Source organism: Drosophila tropicalis, unplaced genomic scaffold (genome assembly GCF_018151085.1).
Source record: "Drosophila tropicalis isolate 14030-0801.00 unplaced genomic scaffold, ASM1815108v1 contig_158, whole genome shotgun sequence".
NCBI lineage: Eukaryota > Metazoa > Arthropoda > Insecta > Diptera > Drosophilidae > Drosophila > Drosophila tropicalis.
The window spans coordinates 8,464,676-8,480,111 of NW_027172602.1; the positions used below are offsets into that span (position 1 = coordinate 8,464,676).

At 39.1% G+C, this 15,436-nt stretch overlaps 3 protein-coding genes across 3 annotated transcripts in view; 2 read left to right on the forward strand and 1 right to left on the reverse strand.

The window, feature by feature from the left end:
• LOC137587047 (serine-rich adhesin for platelets) overlaps window positions 1–9,551 on the forward strand; it is a 56,972-nt gene extending 47,421 nt beyond the window's left edge. The window contains exons 4-5 of the mRNA XM_068303284.1: window positions 4,675–6,553; window positions 7,296–9,551. Of these exons, the coding sequence (XP_068159385.1) occupies window positions 4,675–6,553; window positions 7,296–8,440 (3,024 nt within the window). The 3' untranslated portion in view covers window positions 8,441–9,551. The remainder of the gene's footprint in view (window positions 1–4,674; window positions 6,554–7,295) is intronic.
• Setd3 (SET domain containing 3) lies at window positions 598–11,053 on the reverse strand. The gene is made up of 3 exons (XM_068303285.1): window positions 10,234–11,053; window positions 1,432–1,689; window positions 598–1,375 (listed from the first exon to the last, which is right to left on the reverse strand). Exons 1-3 carry the CDS (start codon window positions 10,986–10,988, stop codon window positions 850–852), a joined length of 1,539 nt encoding a protein of 512 aa, XP_068159386.1. The 5' UTR covers window positions 10,989–11,053; the 3' UTR covers window positions 598–849.
• Window positions 11,054–11,321: 268 nt separating this feature from the next.
• On the forward strand, window positions 11,322–15,394 carry Mybbp1A (MYB binding protein 1a). Its single transcript, XM_068303708.1, has 4 exons — window positions 11,322–11,834; window positions 11,890–12,276; window positions 12,421–13,701; window positions 13,773–15,394. Exons 1-4 carry the CDS (start codon window positions 11,418–11,420, stop codon window positions 15,174–15,176), a joined length of 3,489 nt encoding a protein of 1,162 aa, XP_068159809.1. The 5' UTR covers window positions 11,322–11,417; the 3' UTR covers window positions 15,177–15,394.
• Window positions 15,395–15,436: the final 42 nt, after the last annotated feature.

Below are 15,436 nucleotides of genomic sequence, written 5' to 3' on the forward strand. Positions count from 1 at the left end.
CATAATCAAATATTTTACATCTAACTATGTCTGCATGTGTGTGTTAGTGTGTGTGTTTGTATCTATAGCAATGTTTCTGCTTCTGGGGGAGTGGTTGGTTTTTGGTTCGTTTTGCAAATTGATTGGTTTTTGAGGCTGTCACAGCTGGACGTCTGGGCAAGTCAATTAGTTATTGGCCATTAAATGAAGCCGGCCGTTTGACTGACCGACTGACGGACTGACGGATTGACTGAATGATGGACAGGCAATAAAAGGCCACAAATAAATATTTTCCCTTTCATTGATGAACAAACAAATAGCTGAAATATTTTAAAATTTTATATTTGTTTATTTCATAGTTTCTTAAGAATTCAAAAGAAAATTTACACAATTACAAAACAAATAGTTAATTGCTAAAAGAAAACAAAAGACAGACAATATTAATTATAAAAATTATTTAAAAAAAAACAAAGTGATTCATATTTTATCTTGGATATCCATTCTACATCTCATTCCCTTTCTATTTTTTTAAGTCACTCAGGATTAAAACAATTAACTTGCAAATCTAAATAGTTAACTAATTGGAGTTTAGTTAGAGTTACTTCATTTCGCAATTAATTTGGCTTAGTCAAACATATATAAATTCTATTCTTAAATAAAATTCATTTTGATTTTGGTTTGCATTTTGGTTTTAGTATTTAAGAAAAAAAGAAAATAAACAAAATTAAGTAAGAAAACTGTAATTATAATCGGACATAGACTTTTCTCTTGTAATGCTAAAAAGTGTGCGTTAAATGGCCACTCGAATTTGTATGTGATGTATTATCGATCTTTCCGATCTGGCGCATACATCAACTTAATCCAGATCTCTCAGACCTTGCAACGTTCTTTGGCATATTCAAGGGCATCGGATAGAATACGACGCTCCAGGCGACGATATTGCAATAGCATAAGATCAATACCTTGATCCTGTTGTTGTTGTTGTTTGTCATCTTGTGCCTCAGCCAATTGTAATTCGGCCATTTGCTTCAACTCATCTGCCTCTCGTAAAGTTGCCTCCAATACGCCCAATAGAAGTTTGAAACGCTGATGGAAATATTGCCAAGTGCGTGTCTCTAAATCAGTTTCCAGAGCACAATCAATGTGCAAAAGGTCGACAGCTCGCTCCAAGTCGCTACACCAGTGATCCAGCTGATCGCTGGACATATTGAAGACACGCACAAAGGCCAACAGTTGTCCAGATATATATTCCGGTGCGGGTAATACACGAAACTCGCCCTTATGCTCAATATTCAAGCGATCCAAGAGCCGTGAGCGTTTCTCAGCCAAACCATCTGTGGGACTGAGGCCCAGACGAATATTTACGAAATCCTTGGTATTGTTGGGATCGACAAACCTTAAAGACAACTAATTTTTAGATCAACATAACAACATTTGCTTGATGTTTCCTACCCATTATGCACCAAAAGATCCGCATTGGGCCGATCACCATAATAGATGAAAAACTGATTGCCAGCTTTGCAAAACTCTTGGGCAGTGCAATCCATTTGATGGGCATTACTGTCATAGAATGATGTGATTTTGCCCGGCCTATGATTGGCCATATCCCAGCAGGGTATCAAAGCCGATATGGGTGAATTAGCATCATCTTTGGTTGCTATTTCACGTGGCACCAGATTCTGTCGTGTCATCACTGTGGAAACAGCCCAGCTTAAAAGAAGAGAAATAATAAACAGAAATTTAAATTTTGATTCTTAAATGACAAAAGAAATTTCCAACTCATCGATCGTGTAATAAATTATGATTAACTAAAGGCTATATGTAGTTTGTTTTAAACTTTACTTATTTCTTAATTCTTTTTCATATCTCATTTGACGTTAGAACGACGTTCTTTCATTTCTCTGCTCTGCTCTGCTCTTCCTTTCTCTGTGTCTCAATCGTTTTTGACCACAAAGAAAAGTTTTTCATTTAATTGTGCATAAATTTTTCAATTTAATTATGAAAAGCCAGCAACTTTCTTTGAAGTGGTTAAAAAGGACGATAGGGGAAAGAAAAAAATGAGAGGGATAGAGTGAAAGGGAATCAAGGACAGAGCAAGAGAGCATGAAAGAGAGAGGGAGAGAGAGGGAGAGAGAGAGAGAGACTAAGTTCTGCCATTGACTTTGTTAGAAATCAACTGAAGGCGGCGCCCACAGAGGTACACAAAGTCGAATTTTTGTTTTGTGGCTTTTTACCTGGACTCTTGCCTCTCACTCATTGAAAAGTATTTATGAAAGGTAGATACTTATATACATATAATGAAGGGAAGAGACCAACTCTTCTCCCTTTTAGGTGCTTAACTTTCTCTTTGTGCGAAGGCAGCAGAGGAATTTTTAATAACAAGTGAGTACAATTCACTTTTGGCTAAAATAATCTCAAATACAAAAAGGATGTGATGTAAGACCAGATATGTACATATGTATGTATGTTGAGAATGTCTAATAGAAATTCAATTTTCAAATTCAAATTGTTGAATGTCATCTAAATTTTGTAGTCAGCCTGTTAATAAGGATTTCTGAAACTTGGCATTGTCATTTGTTATAATCGATAAGTTTTATTTCATAGAGGTCCCCCAACCATGAAAAGCAATTAAAGATCAAAACTATAAACTAATCTAAGGAAAGAAGGACAGAAAATGTTTGGATAGTGTTTGCAAGTTGAATCATCTATCATTTAGCCAGTGTCTATATTTGGTATTCCTCTCCTTGAGGTGTGATGCAATTTTAGTTACAATTCAATTGCTATCCATGTGTGTCTCTGTCTATCGGTGGGTCGGTCTGTCTGTCTTCATTATGCATGCAATCAGAAAAGACAGAGAGAGAGAGAGAGAGAGGGAGAGAGAAGAAATATCCTTGACTAAATTGAAAAACGAACGATGCCAATATAAATGGAATGGCTTCGAGAACCGAAACAAGATAAATCAGAAAATGAAACACACTGAAAATGAACAACAACAACAAGAGAGTACATAGACAAAATTTGGAAAAACATGGCTTTGTCTCTGTGTCGTCTTCAAATAAATGACGTGAAAGAAATGCGTGTAATGCTTGGAGAATTTTCGATTTACCTTTGCCATATACCTGCATACATATATGCACACACACACACACTCACACACACTCTATATAAAGATGCATATAGCTAAAAACTTGGGCAACGATTTCTCCTTATTTCCTATTGCTTAGTTTTTTGCTATCGTTTTGGTTTGTTGTGTTGACCACCTTTTTGTTTTCTTTTTCGGCTTTATTTTGTTTTCGTTGTCCTTTTTTTAGTTTCTTAGTTCTTTGAATTGTTTGCAGTTGTCGCAAAAGTTAGTTTTTACTTTGTTTTCTGTCCTCCCTTCCCTCCCTATCAAGTTTTTGGTTGTGGAAGATGAGGGGGCAGAAAAAGAAAATGCAGAATTGTGCAGCAAGTTTTCTATTAACAATTTATTTTTCAATTTAACAATGAAAACTAACTGGAAATCAAATCGATTTTGGTTCTTTGAATATCAATTTCATTGATTAGATAGTTGTCAAAGGAAAAGACCCAAATTGAAATGCATGATAAATCATAATTTGCATTAGTCTGATTAGCTCTGCAAAGTGAACGAGAGAAATCAAAAGTAAAAAAAAAACATAGTCTAAAGGCTTTAACCAATCAAACCACCCATTTATCTATTGCCTACCCCCCTCTATGTCTCACTCTCTCTCTCTCTTTCTGTCTATACCCATGCCAACATGCAATGTCATAATAATCTCATAGATATCATCATCATCATAATGACATGACAGCAGCTTTTGCTGCTTCTGCCTTGGCTAAATTGAAAATTAATTACGTGAAAGCAGACAAAAGCGTCTACTGCAGTCCCTTCAGTAACCCCACACCCACCCCCCAGCCACCACCATTGCCAACATTCTATCTCCCACATACCTAAATACTTATTTAGCAATGAAATTTAATGAACATTACGTCTTCGTTACCAATTTCAGATTAAACTTAAAGAGAAGTTTTCATTGTAATAGGTTTAGATTCAAAAAGCATTGCATAGCATTTGTAGCCCTTTCACGGAACGTAATCATTATCAGAGCGACAATCAATCACGAACTTCTAATTCCTCAATTTGGGAATTACTATTACTGCTAACAGCTTGTGCTTCCAGGCAGCTTCCTCAATTGTTTAGCTTTAGAGTCATTAAGAAAAGATCATCGAATGGAACAAATACAAGTATTTAAAAGGTTTCTATAACTGCGTTTGGAATTTGATAGATTTGGACTATTTTATATCCTATTTTTCTAGTTTTCTTTGGAAGATTTTTCAAGCTCATTGAGCTCTTAAATATTAATTTTTAATTTAATTTCAACTGCTTTGCAAGGGAAGAGGATTGTCTATAAATTTCATATATCTTTCATCTACCTCTTTCTCCTTAGCTGGCGACTTTTGCAGACTTGTCCGATAGGAGCGCTTTAGTGCTCGTTGTGCTGATTAAAGAAAACGATTTATACATTTTTCATCAATCTGTCGAAGTATCAGGTTCATCAATCAAACGATAAATAGCAAAGTAATTTAATAGCTCTCACGTGCTTGACCTGCTGACCCATCCATCTTATTCGAAGAAAGGAGAAGAAAAAAATTGTATCTACATCTCGTTTTCGTTTTGTTCTTTTTCATTCACAGCTACTGCAAACGGGCGTCTCCCTGATTGTGGACGATGGCAAAGATTCAGCTGGACCTGGTGGTGGCGGTGGTGCTCGTCGTCCAGGGATAACACGAAAACGCAAACGTCGACCCCAGTTGCCGCTAGGGACCATGGGTGCCAATGAGGAGGAGGATTCGGGCTTACCCTACTGGCGTGGACATGTCGATGACGATGCGGATGCCTTGGTACGGAAACGCAAGCAGCCCCTGAGACCAACAGAGCAGATGGTGGTGACAACAGCAGCAGCAGGAGCAGCAGCAGTGGATGCCACAGCGCAACCAACTAACAACATTCCCAGCAAGGCCTACAGACGTCCCTATGGTCAGGCCAAGAAGGAGCAGCCGGAATCGCCGACGCCGATGGTGGCAGGCACCAGCAGTAGTGGCAGCAATCGAAGTCCAGTGGATTTAAAGAATATCTTAAAGAACTCGGGTGGCCTTAGCCTCAGCGAGATATTGCAACAAAAGAATCTATCACTAGACGATCTTCTAAAGGGGAAACAGAATGCTCTGTTAGCCTTGCAGACGACAGCAGTGTCTCCGGCGATTCCTTCCTCACAAGCTACGCACACTGCTCCGGAAGTTAGGCATACAGCGCAGAATCAGAAGAATGCAGTGCGTCGTATTCCAGCTGCCTATTTGGGTGGCAACAACGATGAGGAGACATCGGGGCCCAAGGCTAAACTCAAATTCCCCACCCTACAACGTTTGAAACTCTTTGGTAGCTCTTCACGTGAGAGCGGAACCACAAGACGTACATTAACTTCAAGTTCATTGCCAAATCCTAGCATTACTTCAACAATAACATCGACGACAACAACAACAACAACTCGCTTGCCCCTTTATAAGAAGAGACAGCAAATGCGTTCGACACTAAAGCCGCCAGGATTATTTAAAACGGCACCCAGCACCACAACCACAAGCACAACCGTGTCTAGTACAACCACTGAGGAAGTGGATACAAGCACTAGCGAACCTAGCACTACAATGGCCAATACCATAGACCATCAAATAGTCGATGAAGGGGAAGAAGATAACGAAGGGGAAGTTGAGTCGATGGAAAACTCTACCGAACCGCCTCAACCACCAGCACCACCAACAACCTCTCCGGCAATTCCACACCACCGCTTACGCAATGGAAGCAGTAAGGAAAATATAAAACGCATTAAAGACAATTTCATTGGTAATAATTATGACAAAAATGTGGTCGAAGAGAGTGCCGAGGATCTAGTAGATCAAGTGGTTGATGCCAGCAATGCAAGTAGCACCACAGCCACAGCTGGTGGCAATGTCAGTGAAGAACTGAACTATCCAGACGATGATCTTGAGAATTTCTTTGATGAAGTGGAAAGTAATACCCATCAAATGAGAGTGCCTGTCCCACCTGCATCCCAAGCACCACAAGGATCGACAATTGGTCCATCGGCATCAAGCAAAAGCCAATTGGGTCTAAGTCTTGGTGTTGTTGTGGATGATGTTGATGATCGTACCGATCTATTGGAACTGATCGAAGATCGTCGTTCGGGTAATCGTCTATTCAAGGTTTTAGAGCAACGGAATATGACACTGGAGGAATTGATAGAGCATCGCAAGCGTGGCTCCAGCCAGCTGCATCTTTCAACCATTGTGAATGGCGGTGATGAGCATTCCCGTTTCTATCCTGGCCAGAAGGTCGTCCTGCAGGATAATATGGACATTGTGACGGCATTTGAGAATTTCCCGCATTTCAATTTAATTGATCTGAAGAGTGTGAAGCCCGATGAGATTAAAACGGATTCGCAGGGATCGAGCTATTTCACATCTATCATTGATATCGAGCCAAATGATAGCGGCGATGGCACAAGCAATAATAATCGAGGTACTACTACTACTACCACTACTGCATTACGGCTGCGACTTCAGCGTGAAAGGCGGCAGCGCCAGCGCCAACAACGACGGCGGTTTCAGCAGCAGTAGTGAGTTGACAGCGCGAGTGTTGGGCGCGTGCTGAGCTCTTGCTAATACGCTTATCGATTGATTACCCGATCGATAGTTATGATTAATTAGATACACATATTTCCATACCTGTATAAGCGCACAGAGCAGGCTCGGCACGCCAAATGCACACGTAAGTAACAACTGGGAATGGCATGGATATTTTCAAAACTGTCGATTTCTTTTCAACAAATTGTCATTTTCCAATTACCGATTTGTGTATCGATAACAAACCCATTGAATTAAGTCAACTTAAGTCAACAAAACTCTGATCTTTCCTAGACTATCGACTTTAGTCGATTTCTCACTGATTTATGTAAGTAACGGATCTTTTGTTCTCACTTCTTTCCTTGTGGATTCACCACTGATTTCAAGTAAACTATTTGTCGATACACACAACAATTGGATCTGCCACAGGCAGTTGGCGTGAATATCCTTTGCCAATCCTGGGGGTATACAGCACACGCCACAGCTCGCTGCAACCGCCGCACACACATAGACACAAACACTACTACACACTCTTCTACACACACACACCCAGACACCAAACATATATACAACCGCACACAGGTGGAAAATCAATTATATACATTACACATATTGCTTTTAAATTCTTTTCTTCACAGGACCATCCTATACCCCAACCTCTGCGACGGGCCGGCAACAACAGCGTCTTCAACAGCAGCAGCAGCAACAACAACGCGGTGAAAAATCCTTAGATTTTTTTCCATCATGGAAAACTCTTGCACTTGCCTCACTGGCCACAGCCACAGATGTTCGTCGCGGTGGCGAAGACAAACGAAATGCCTATTTCCTGCCACCTCCACGACTTTTACTCGAGGGTAATGCCAACTCCCAAGAACTTGATGCCACAGATTCCAATGACTCGAAATCGGAAACGGAATCAGGATCAGAGTCAATCGATATAGATCTAAGTGTGAATCCTTTCGGGGGAACATCATCATCTCAGAATGGCACCACAAAGCATCAACTGGGTGCCCCCAATAACGATCCCGACGTGATCGATACCATTGAGAACGAAGTGGAACGTGCCCACGATTTGTTGGATTTAGAACTATCTGGTCATGGTTTTCATCGCTCGCCAAATGCAGCGGCAGCCACCTCTTCGGTGGTATCGCAGCAGCATTTGGGTGGTAGCCTCTACTCCAGCATGCCGGCGGGCATACGATCGGCCATTGTGGCAAGTGCGGCAATTGTGTTAACAGCATTGGGCACATTTATGGTGATCTTTGTTGTCTGTCGATGGAAACAGCATCGTCGGCGAAAGACTAGCTATCTCAAGACTTACAATGCCATGAAGAGCAAATTGCCACAATTGGCGCAAACGGCAACGGCGTCGCGACGTTCCTCAATGCGTCAACATATGGAAGAGCTTGTTGTGGGCACCAACAACAACAGCAGCAGCAGCAGCAACACCCATAATAGCCACAGCAATGGCAACGGCATTAGCAGTATCTCTACGGCCGTATCATGCACCACGCCCGTGCATCATCAATTGCAACGCCAGAGTTCATTACTATTTACACGGGATGGCTCAACCACATTGAGTACGGCAACTTCATTAACAACAACAACTGGAACGCCAGCAACGGGAACACCAACAACTCTAATGGGCGGACGTAGTCCGACATCATTAGCCTTATCACTACGTAATGCTGCTGCCCATCAGAAACTAAATACCATGGATCCAAATTCACCGGAAGTTCAAGAATATCTATTTGATACATTACGCAAATCATTTGATAATTAAGGCTGGCTCAAGGGGCTATCATCAGATCAGATTTCGGAAGTAATGTTGTTGTTTTAGGCCAAGTTTTATATGAAATATACATACACAACTCCCTACCCTACTCCCTACTCCCCCTCCCAGCCCCTTTGCATTCCACCCATTCCCCCATCCCAACCAAAAAGTCGAAATGTTAGTCGATTAATTAGTCTAAGGGAAATTGTATTGTAATAGTATTTTTTTTTTTTTTGTCTAAAGTAGAAATAATTGCAAAGTAAATTAAATACTATCCGACATATATATATATATATATATACATATGTATATATTTACATACATATGTGATGATAAGATCGCTCTCTATTCTCTCTCATCGTTTCCACATCATACACATCATGTACGAGTAAAAATTATAGCCATAGATTGATTCATTTTTTTTTTTTTTTTTTTTTTTGTTTTTCTTTTTTACATTCTAGAAATATAAAATCCAAAAAAATGGGTTTCCGAAATTTTAAATAGCAGTTGGTATAAAAAATTAAAAGGAGCAAACACAACGAAAAACTTAACTTTGGCAAACAAACTTTTTGTATACCCTTACAGAGTTCTAACGACTGATGACTAAAAAATATTACAACTATCAAACTTGAAATTATTATTCCAATGTTATAGGCAAAAGAAATTTCCACATTATTGTTTTGTTTTTTAACAACTAATTTCCCGTCTCTTATTTTTGATTACTCTAACCTTTCTTCCACCCTGTAAGGGTATTCAAAATTCAAATTGTGTGTCTAATATCAATTATCAAGCTCAAAAAGAAATGATAAAGTTAATTAAATTGGGGGAAAAAAATTTTATGAGGACAATAAATATTAAACAAAAAAATAAAAAAAAAAAAAAAAATGACAGAAAATGGTAAAAGCGAACCCAAAAATTGTTTCTTTGGCACCAAAAAACAAGGCTTATTTATATATACTATATACAATATATATATAGAGATATTTATTGGGCAAACATCCAGAAAAAAATAAGAGCAAACTGCACTAACTATTAGAATAAATGTTTACAATGCACGACAACAACAACAAAAAAAACATGAACAACAATGAGAAAATGTTGAACATATTTATTTTTTAGCTGGAGGTCAATTTTTTTAATTTCTTTCATTTTTCATTCTAAATATATGACAAAAACAACTATATATATACACGCTCAAATATGTATGTAAATAAGTTTCAATTTGATTTGTGAAAATAAAATGTAGAGAAATGAAAAAAAAAAAACAAGATATTATCTATACACACATTCATATATACATATGTACATATATGTATATCAAATTCTTTGCAAAGAATGTTAGCCAACATTGTTGAAATAAAATAAATATGGGAAGTGGGCGGTGAATTTCCCATTTGGGAATGAAACTGGTAAGTTTCTCCTTTGATACAAGGTGATAAAATATGGTTTTTGGTAATGAAATTTTGGTCAGGATAACGGTAATTTTTAGAGGCGGACTTTAGAGGACAGGAAAATTACTATATAAGAACAATGAAGTGTTTAAATCAATGTGAAGTCTATCAAAACATTTTGAATTTAAATGTTGACAAGAGTCCCTAAAACTTAAATATTTTGAAAATGTTTTCTTTTCAGAACTTGATAGAAACCACATGGATTTTGGTTTTGCCAACTGCCAGATGAGAGAGGAGCTGGAGGTAGGTAAGGAAATGTGGGAGAATTATTTACATATACAGATGCTTAAGTATACCGACCCACTTACACAGACACACACACGCAAAACTCCCTTTTGCTTAGACACTTACCGATAGAGTTCATAGCAGAGGCCATGCTGAGTAAAGAGGCTGGCATCTGGCCGGAGGTAGGAACTATCACAATAAGCAAAGGCATACAACTTGGCATATTTCCGTGCAATCATCCGACACTGCCGCAACGCAGACGAGCAGACAGATGTGCCTCGCAATCGTCTCATTTGCTCCACGGTAAAGTATAACACGGTGTTGTAACGTGATGGTAGAACATCGATGTACGGTTTCCAGATGCTATCCGCTCCGCGGGATTTCTCAACGACCAGAGCATTGGCCAGATTGAAATTGGTTGTGAAATTGCAAAATGATTCACGTTCCGTTTTGCTTAATTGCTCTTCGGAAAAGATTTTCTTGCGTGGCACACGAAGAACCTGTTGATCCGGATTGATATCTTTGGTGGCCCTAAGGCCCATTTGATAGCCAGGAAAGATGGCAATTTCCACACCGTCACTGTGGATGCCACCAGCTTTGGCCCATTCACTGAATGCGGCTATTTTGGCCAATCGGGTCTGATCGTCCACCTGGGGTGGGCATACCGCACGCTGGATGGGTTCTTCTTGCTCCAGAATCAGTTGTAATTGCGTTTGTATTGCTTCATATTGCTGCCATTCCTCATTCGGATTGCTTGGTTCATCCTGGGCCAATTGCAGCAATCTCAGCACCAATTGATTTAACTTTTCACGCTGCAGCGGACTAGGAAAACGTCGTCGCTTGCCATTGAAATTCTTTTTATTATTATTTCTTTTATTCATTGCGAATCGTGGGGGTAAATTAGCCGGCGCGCTCTAAAATAAAAACAACCAAATAAGGAAAATTATGATCGAAATCGTAATTTTTGCCGGATCTGGCAGCACTGTGTCACACCAATGCTGCCAGACATTAATCGATTGCTTACGATATAATTTGTGAAAATGATTTTTTAAATTATACACCAAACTTCGAAAGCAGCATTAAGCTCAATTGTATTACATTATGTAATTCAATTTAAGATTACAACTGATAAGCAATGAAAAAATTAGTTTTTATAAATCGCACCATCACGAAAATCGATAAATATTGGCGCACTATCGACAATCGATAAATTTACTTTTTTAAAGCGTGTTTCCAATCACGTTGTTTAGAATTGGAATTCCGCTTATATTGTTGATTTGTTTACTTCGCTTTAAAAAGATTTGTATGAAATGGCAAAGGCAATCATTGATAAGAACGGTGTAGCCACACCTACCAAGAAGAAAAAGCTGGTCAACAAAAAGACAATATCAAAAACGAAATCCTTAACCAAGGCAGTGACCATTGCCAACGGACATCCCAAAGACCAAAAGAAACAAGAGAAACAGCCGGCTCACCCAAAGAAACGAGAACTAGAGGTTGGGGTAAATGATAATGGTGATGATGATGATGATGATGATGACGAAAAAGAGGCAATCAAGAAACCTAAATTTGAGAAGGCTAAAGACGAGGACAAACCCGCTCTTTCAATTAAAAACATCATTCCCGCTGTATTTGGAATATTTAGTAACCTCCAGAGTGGACGTCTCGCTCAAAACAATCTAAACAGATTGGTCAACCTGTTGCGAAATGAGCCCGATGACGCCAAGGTAAGTTCATTCGCACATGCTATAATGTCCTTTTAATTTACATTTATATTTTTAGCGCCTGGCAACTTGCTCCTACACTCTGAAACGTTTGGTAAGAGCCACTGGCTCGGATGACATGCAATCGGTGTCCCAAAGTGCCGCCAATATCCATTACATTTTATCGTCTGTACCCAATATTGATATATACGATCTCCTCGAGACTATGAAACGTGATTTGCCGGTTAGCAGCGGCATCGGTGGTAAACAGAAGAAAGGCAAAACGGATTCATTGGCATCGGTGGGACAAGTAATTACCGTCTATACCATTATGCAGACTCCGTATTTTAAGAATGCTGAACCCAAACTATTGACGGCTCTATATACGATTCTGATTGGACAACTGAAAGGACGAGAATACTTGGCTTCGATGAGTGCAAATATTTTGGCTGATTCATTTACACAGGTAATTTTTTTACTCTAAATAATGATGTGAGTGATTGTAAAAAGGAGAAACAACTTTTAGCTACTTTAAAACTTTACAAATCTCCATTTTTTTTCCTACTTAATGTTCAATAAGAGTATAATGTTTTATTCACATCTTTTTCAGCTCAACGCATCGGTATTTGAATCTCACGTATGGAGTCAACTAAAATCGGTTATTTTATTGCCCATAGCAAAGCAAAAGATTTATCTCTTCGATCTTGTGTTAGCTGCCTATTTCCAAAAAATATTGTCACGCAATCAACTGGAGTCTGCTCTATCATTGAAAAATTTCGAGGATGTATTTGAACTTTATCTAAATAGTTCGATTTCGCAAAATGCCAACGCATATAAGCGATTTGCCAAATTTCTAATACAAAAGGAGCAGGGGAAATTGCTTAAGCAGTGGCAAAAATATGTAGATGATAAAATTGTCACGACGAATAACAGCCGTTTTAAGATGTGTGCCCTACAAATTATAACCTATGTACTCTTGTATTGTAATGATAGTTCAGATCAGAGCATTATAGTTGATTTATTCAGTCCGAATGTATTAGAGATGCTGTTCAATGAGCTACAGTCAGCCAAAAGAAAGCGAACTGAGAAAACAAAGGCATCACATTTAGAGTTAAAAGCAATCTTTTCACAACTTGAGGCTATACTTTTGTTATTCTATAAAAGTAAAGTCAGCCAGGATGATGTAAAAGTGCAAATTGTTATGCGCCTGCTAGATAATGCTGTACGATTGGAATCTGTTATACATTTGCCCAAATACATTGAGCAATTGATCAATGAGTTGAGCCCTGATGGAGTGTACAAAGTCTATAGCTATTTTCGTGATCTTCTTTTCAAGGAAAATGTATCCAAGTCATGTCGCATACATTGTCTGGGTAGAATGAACGCCATTCTTGCGCGGGATGGACTCACGGAAGAGAATCGTAAATCCGAAATGCTTCAGATGTTGCACATGGCCATATTTAATGTGAATTATGAACAAAAGCCTTGCACGCAAGCAAACGCATGTGAATTCAATGAGCTAAAGGGTACACACTTCCGGGCAATGTTCTACAATAATCTATTGAAGGAGGCACGCAGTATGGAGGATCTGTTACCACAGCTTAACTTCTTCACAAGCCGCGTTATTAAGGAATTGGGCAATGACGAAAACGAAACGAAATTGCGCTGTGGCCCACGTAGCACAGAACAAAAGGAAACTTGGGAAACAATTGAAAACATAGTTCAGGAAGCCAAAAAGCAAAAGAATACGGATAAATTAAAACAAACCTTAGATGGTTTGATATTGTTTGTTTCCCTGACACAATTATCGGGCGATCCACGTCTCGTGACGGTTTTAAAGGATCTAATTCAGTGCAAGGAATTCGCCACTAGTAAGGAGAAATCAAAGAAGGTAAGACGATGATGGCAAACACTTTAACTTTTTGTGTATAATCATTCAATTCAATTTAATTTCTATTGCAGACATTGGACGTTTCATGGAAAGAAGTTCTTACTGATTCTTTACTTGTTTTAAATTTACAAAATGAACAATTTTGGCGAAAATTTATTAATCTGGTCTTGGCTAGTGTAATTGAGCATTTGGAAGAGCAGCATTTGGAGCAAATATTGGCAGTCTTGGATATGAGAAGGAATCCTCTAAGCAAAAACGAGAATGAAGATGAGGATGCCGATGACGATGAAGAGGAGGTCGATGAGGAGGAGGATGAAGATGAAGCAAGCAGCGATGAAGATTCTAGTGAGGATGAAGACGATGAGAATGAAAAGGATGAGGAAGAAGCCGAGGAAGAGGAGGACGAGGTGGAGGAGGATGACACTGAGAATGCTCGACTGGAAGAGTTGCGTGAAAGTGTTCGCCTGGCTTTAACAAAAGATATGGCCATTGATGGTGATGATGGTGATGGTGCCAGTAGCGTGGATTGGAATGATGTGGATGAGGCCGAAGGGGAGCGCCTTAATGCTGCCTTGGAACGTTCCTTCCAAGCCTTCAAACCCAAAACGGCAAAATCTGAAGCCAAACGTCGTCCAACAAAATCCGAACGCATTAACTCTACCACATTAATGCATTTCCGTATCAGAGCGCTGGATATGCTAGAAGTATTTGTGTCCAAGAAACCAGAAATTGAAATAATACTGGATATCATTCAGTCCGTTTTCCAGGTCTATATGTCCTGTAGCATTGGTCCCCATGCCAAGGAACAGCAATTGCGAGAGGCAACCATAAAGCTAATGCGCAAAATTATTAATCAGACAATTACATATAAACCTGAACAAGATAAATCCATCATCTTGGAGGTCATTGAACAATTGATGGCGACGGCATCATCAAAAATTGAAAATGACGATCAAAAAAAGCCCCAGCAGCAGCATCAGCCTAAAGCCGAAATCGAGGTGATGCAATGGCGTGACAAATTCCTAGCCCATCTAGTCAGTCAGTTCACCTCCAGCAAGAACCCCACTAAAATACCAGTCTGGCCTCTCCTAGAGGGCTTCATTGTCGAATGGATATCACGACGCAAAACTAGCCTCACCTTGGCAAGTTTTGAAGCCATTTTCAACACCAATTGGCCTGGCGTGGCCCATGTGGCTAATGCCATGTCCTCCCACCTGCTTTCGGATGCGACACGATCACAGCGTCGTTTTCAAATCCTAAAACTGCTTAGCGACCATTCAAATCGTTTCAATCTTATCTATAAGAACTATCCCAAAGCCTTGGATCAACTCCATCAGCAAATTATTGAATATACCGAGTTGGCTCTTGATAAATCTGATTTCAAGAAATCCAAAGAAGGCAAACTTTTAAGTAAAATTTTAGCTCAAGGCACAAATCCCAAATGCCGTGAATTGATTGAAAAAATTGCAAAATAATTCAACTCGATTTTATTTTTATTTGCATATTTGTGTATTTTTAAGTCCATACTTAACCCAATCTACGCAATTCTTTCTTTTCCCCAATATATGACCATCAATTTATAAAATTATGAATTTGAAATAAAGCGAGTTGTGCCTTTAAGAGTCTACCCTATGGAAAGGGTATAGGATAAATTCAAATTCATAATAAAATGTGAACCCAAATGCCCCATGAATTTTTGTTGTTTGTTTTCGAATATAGTGTTGAACTATATTGT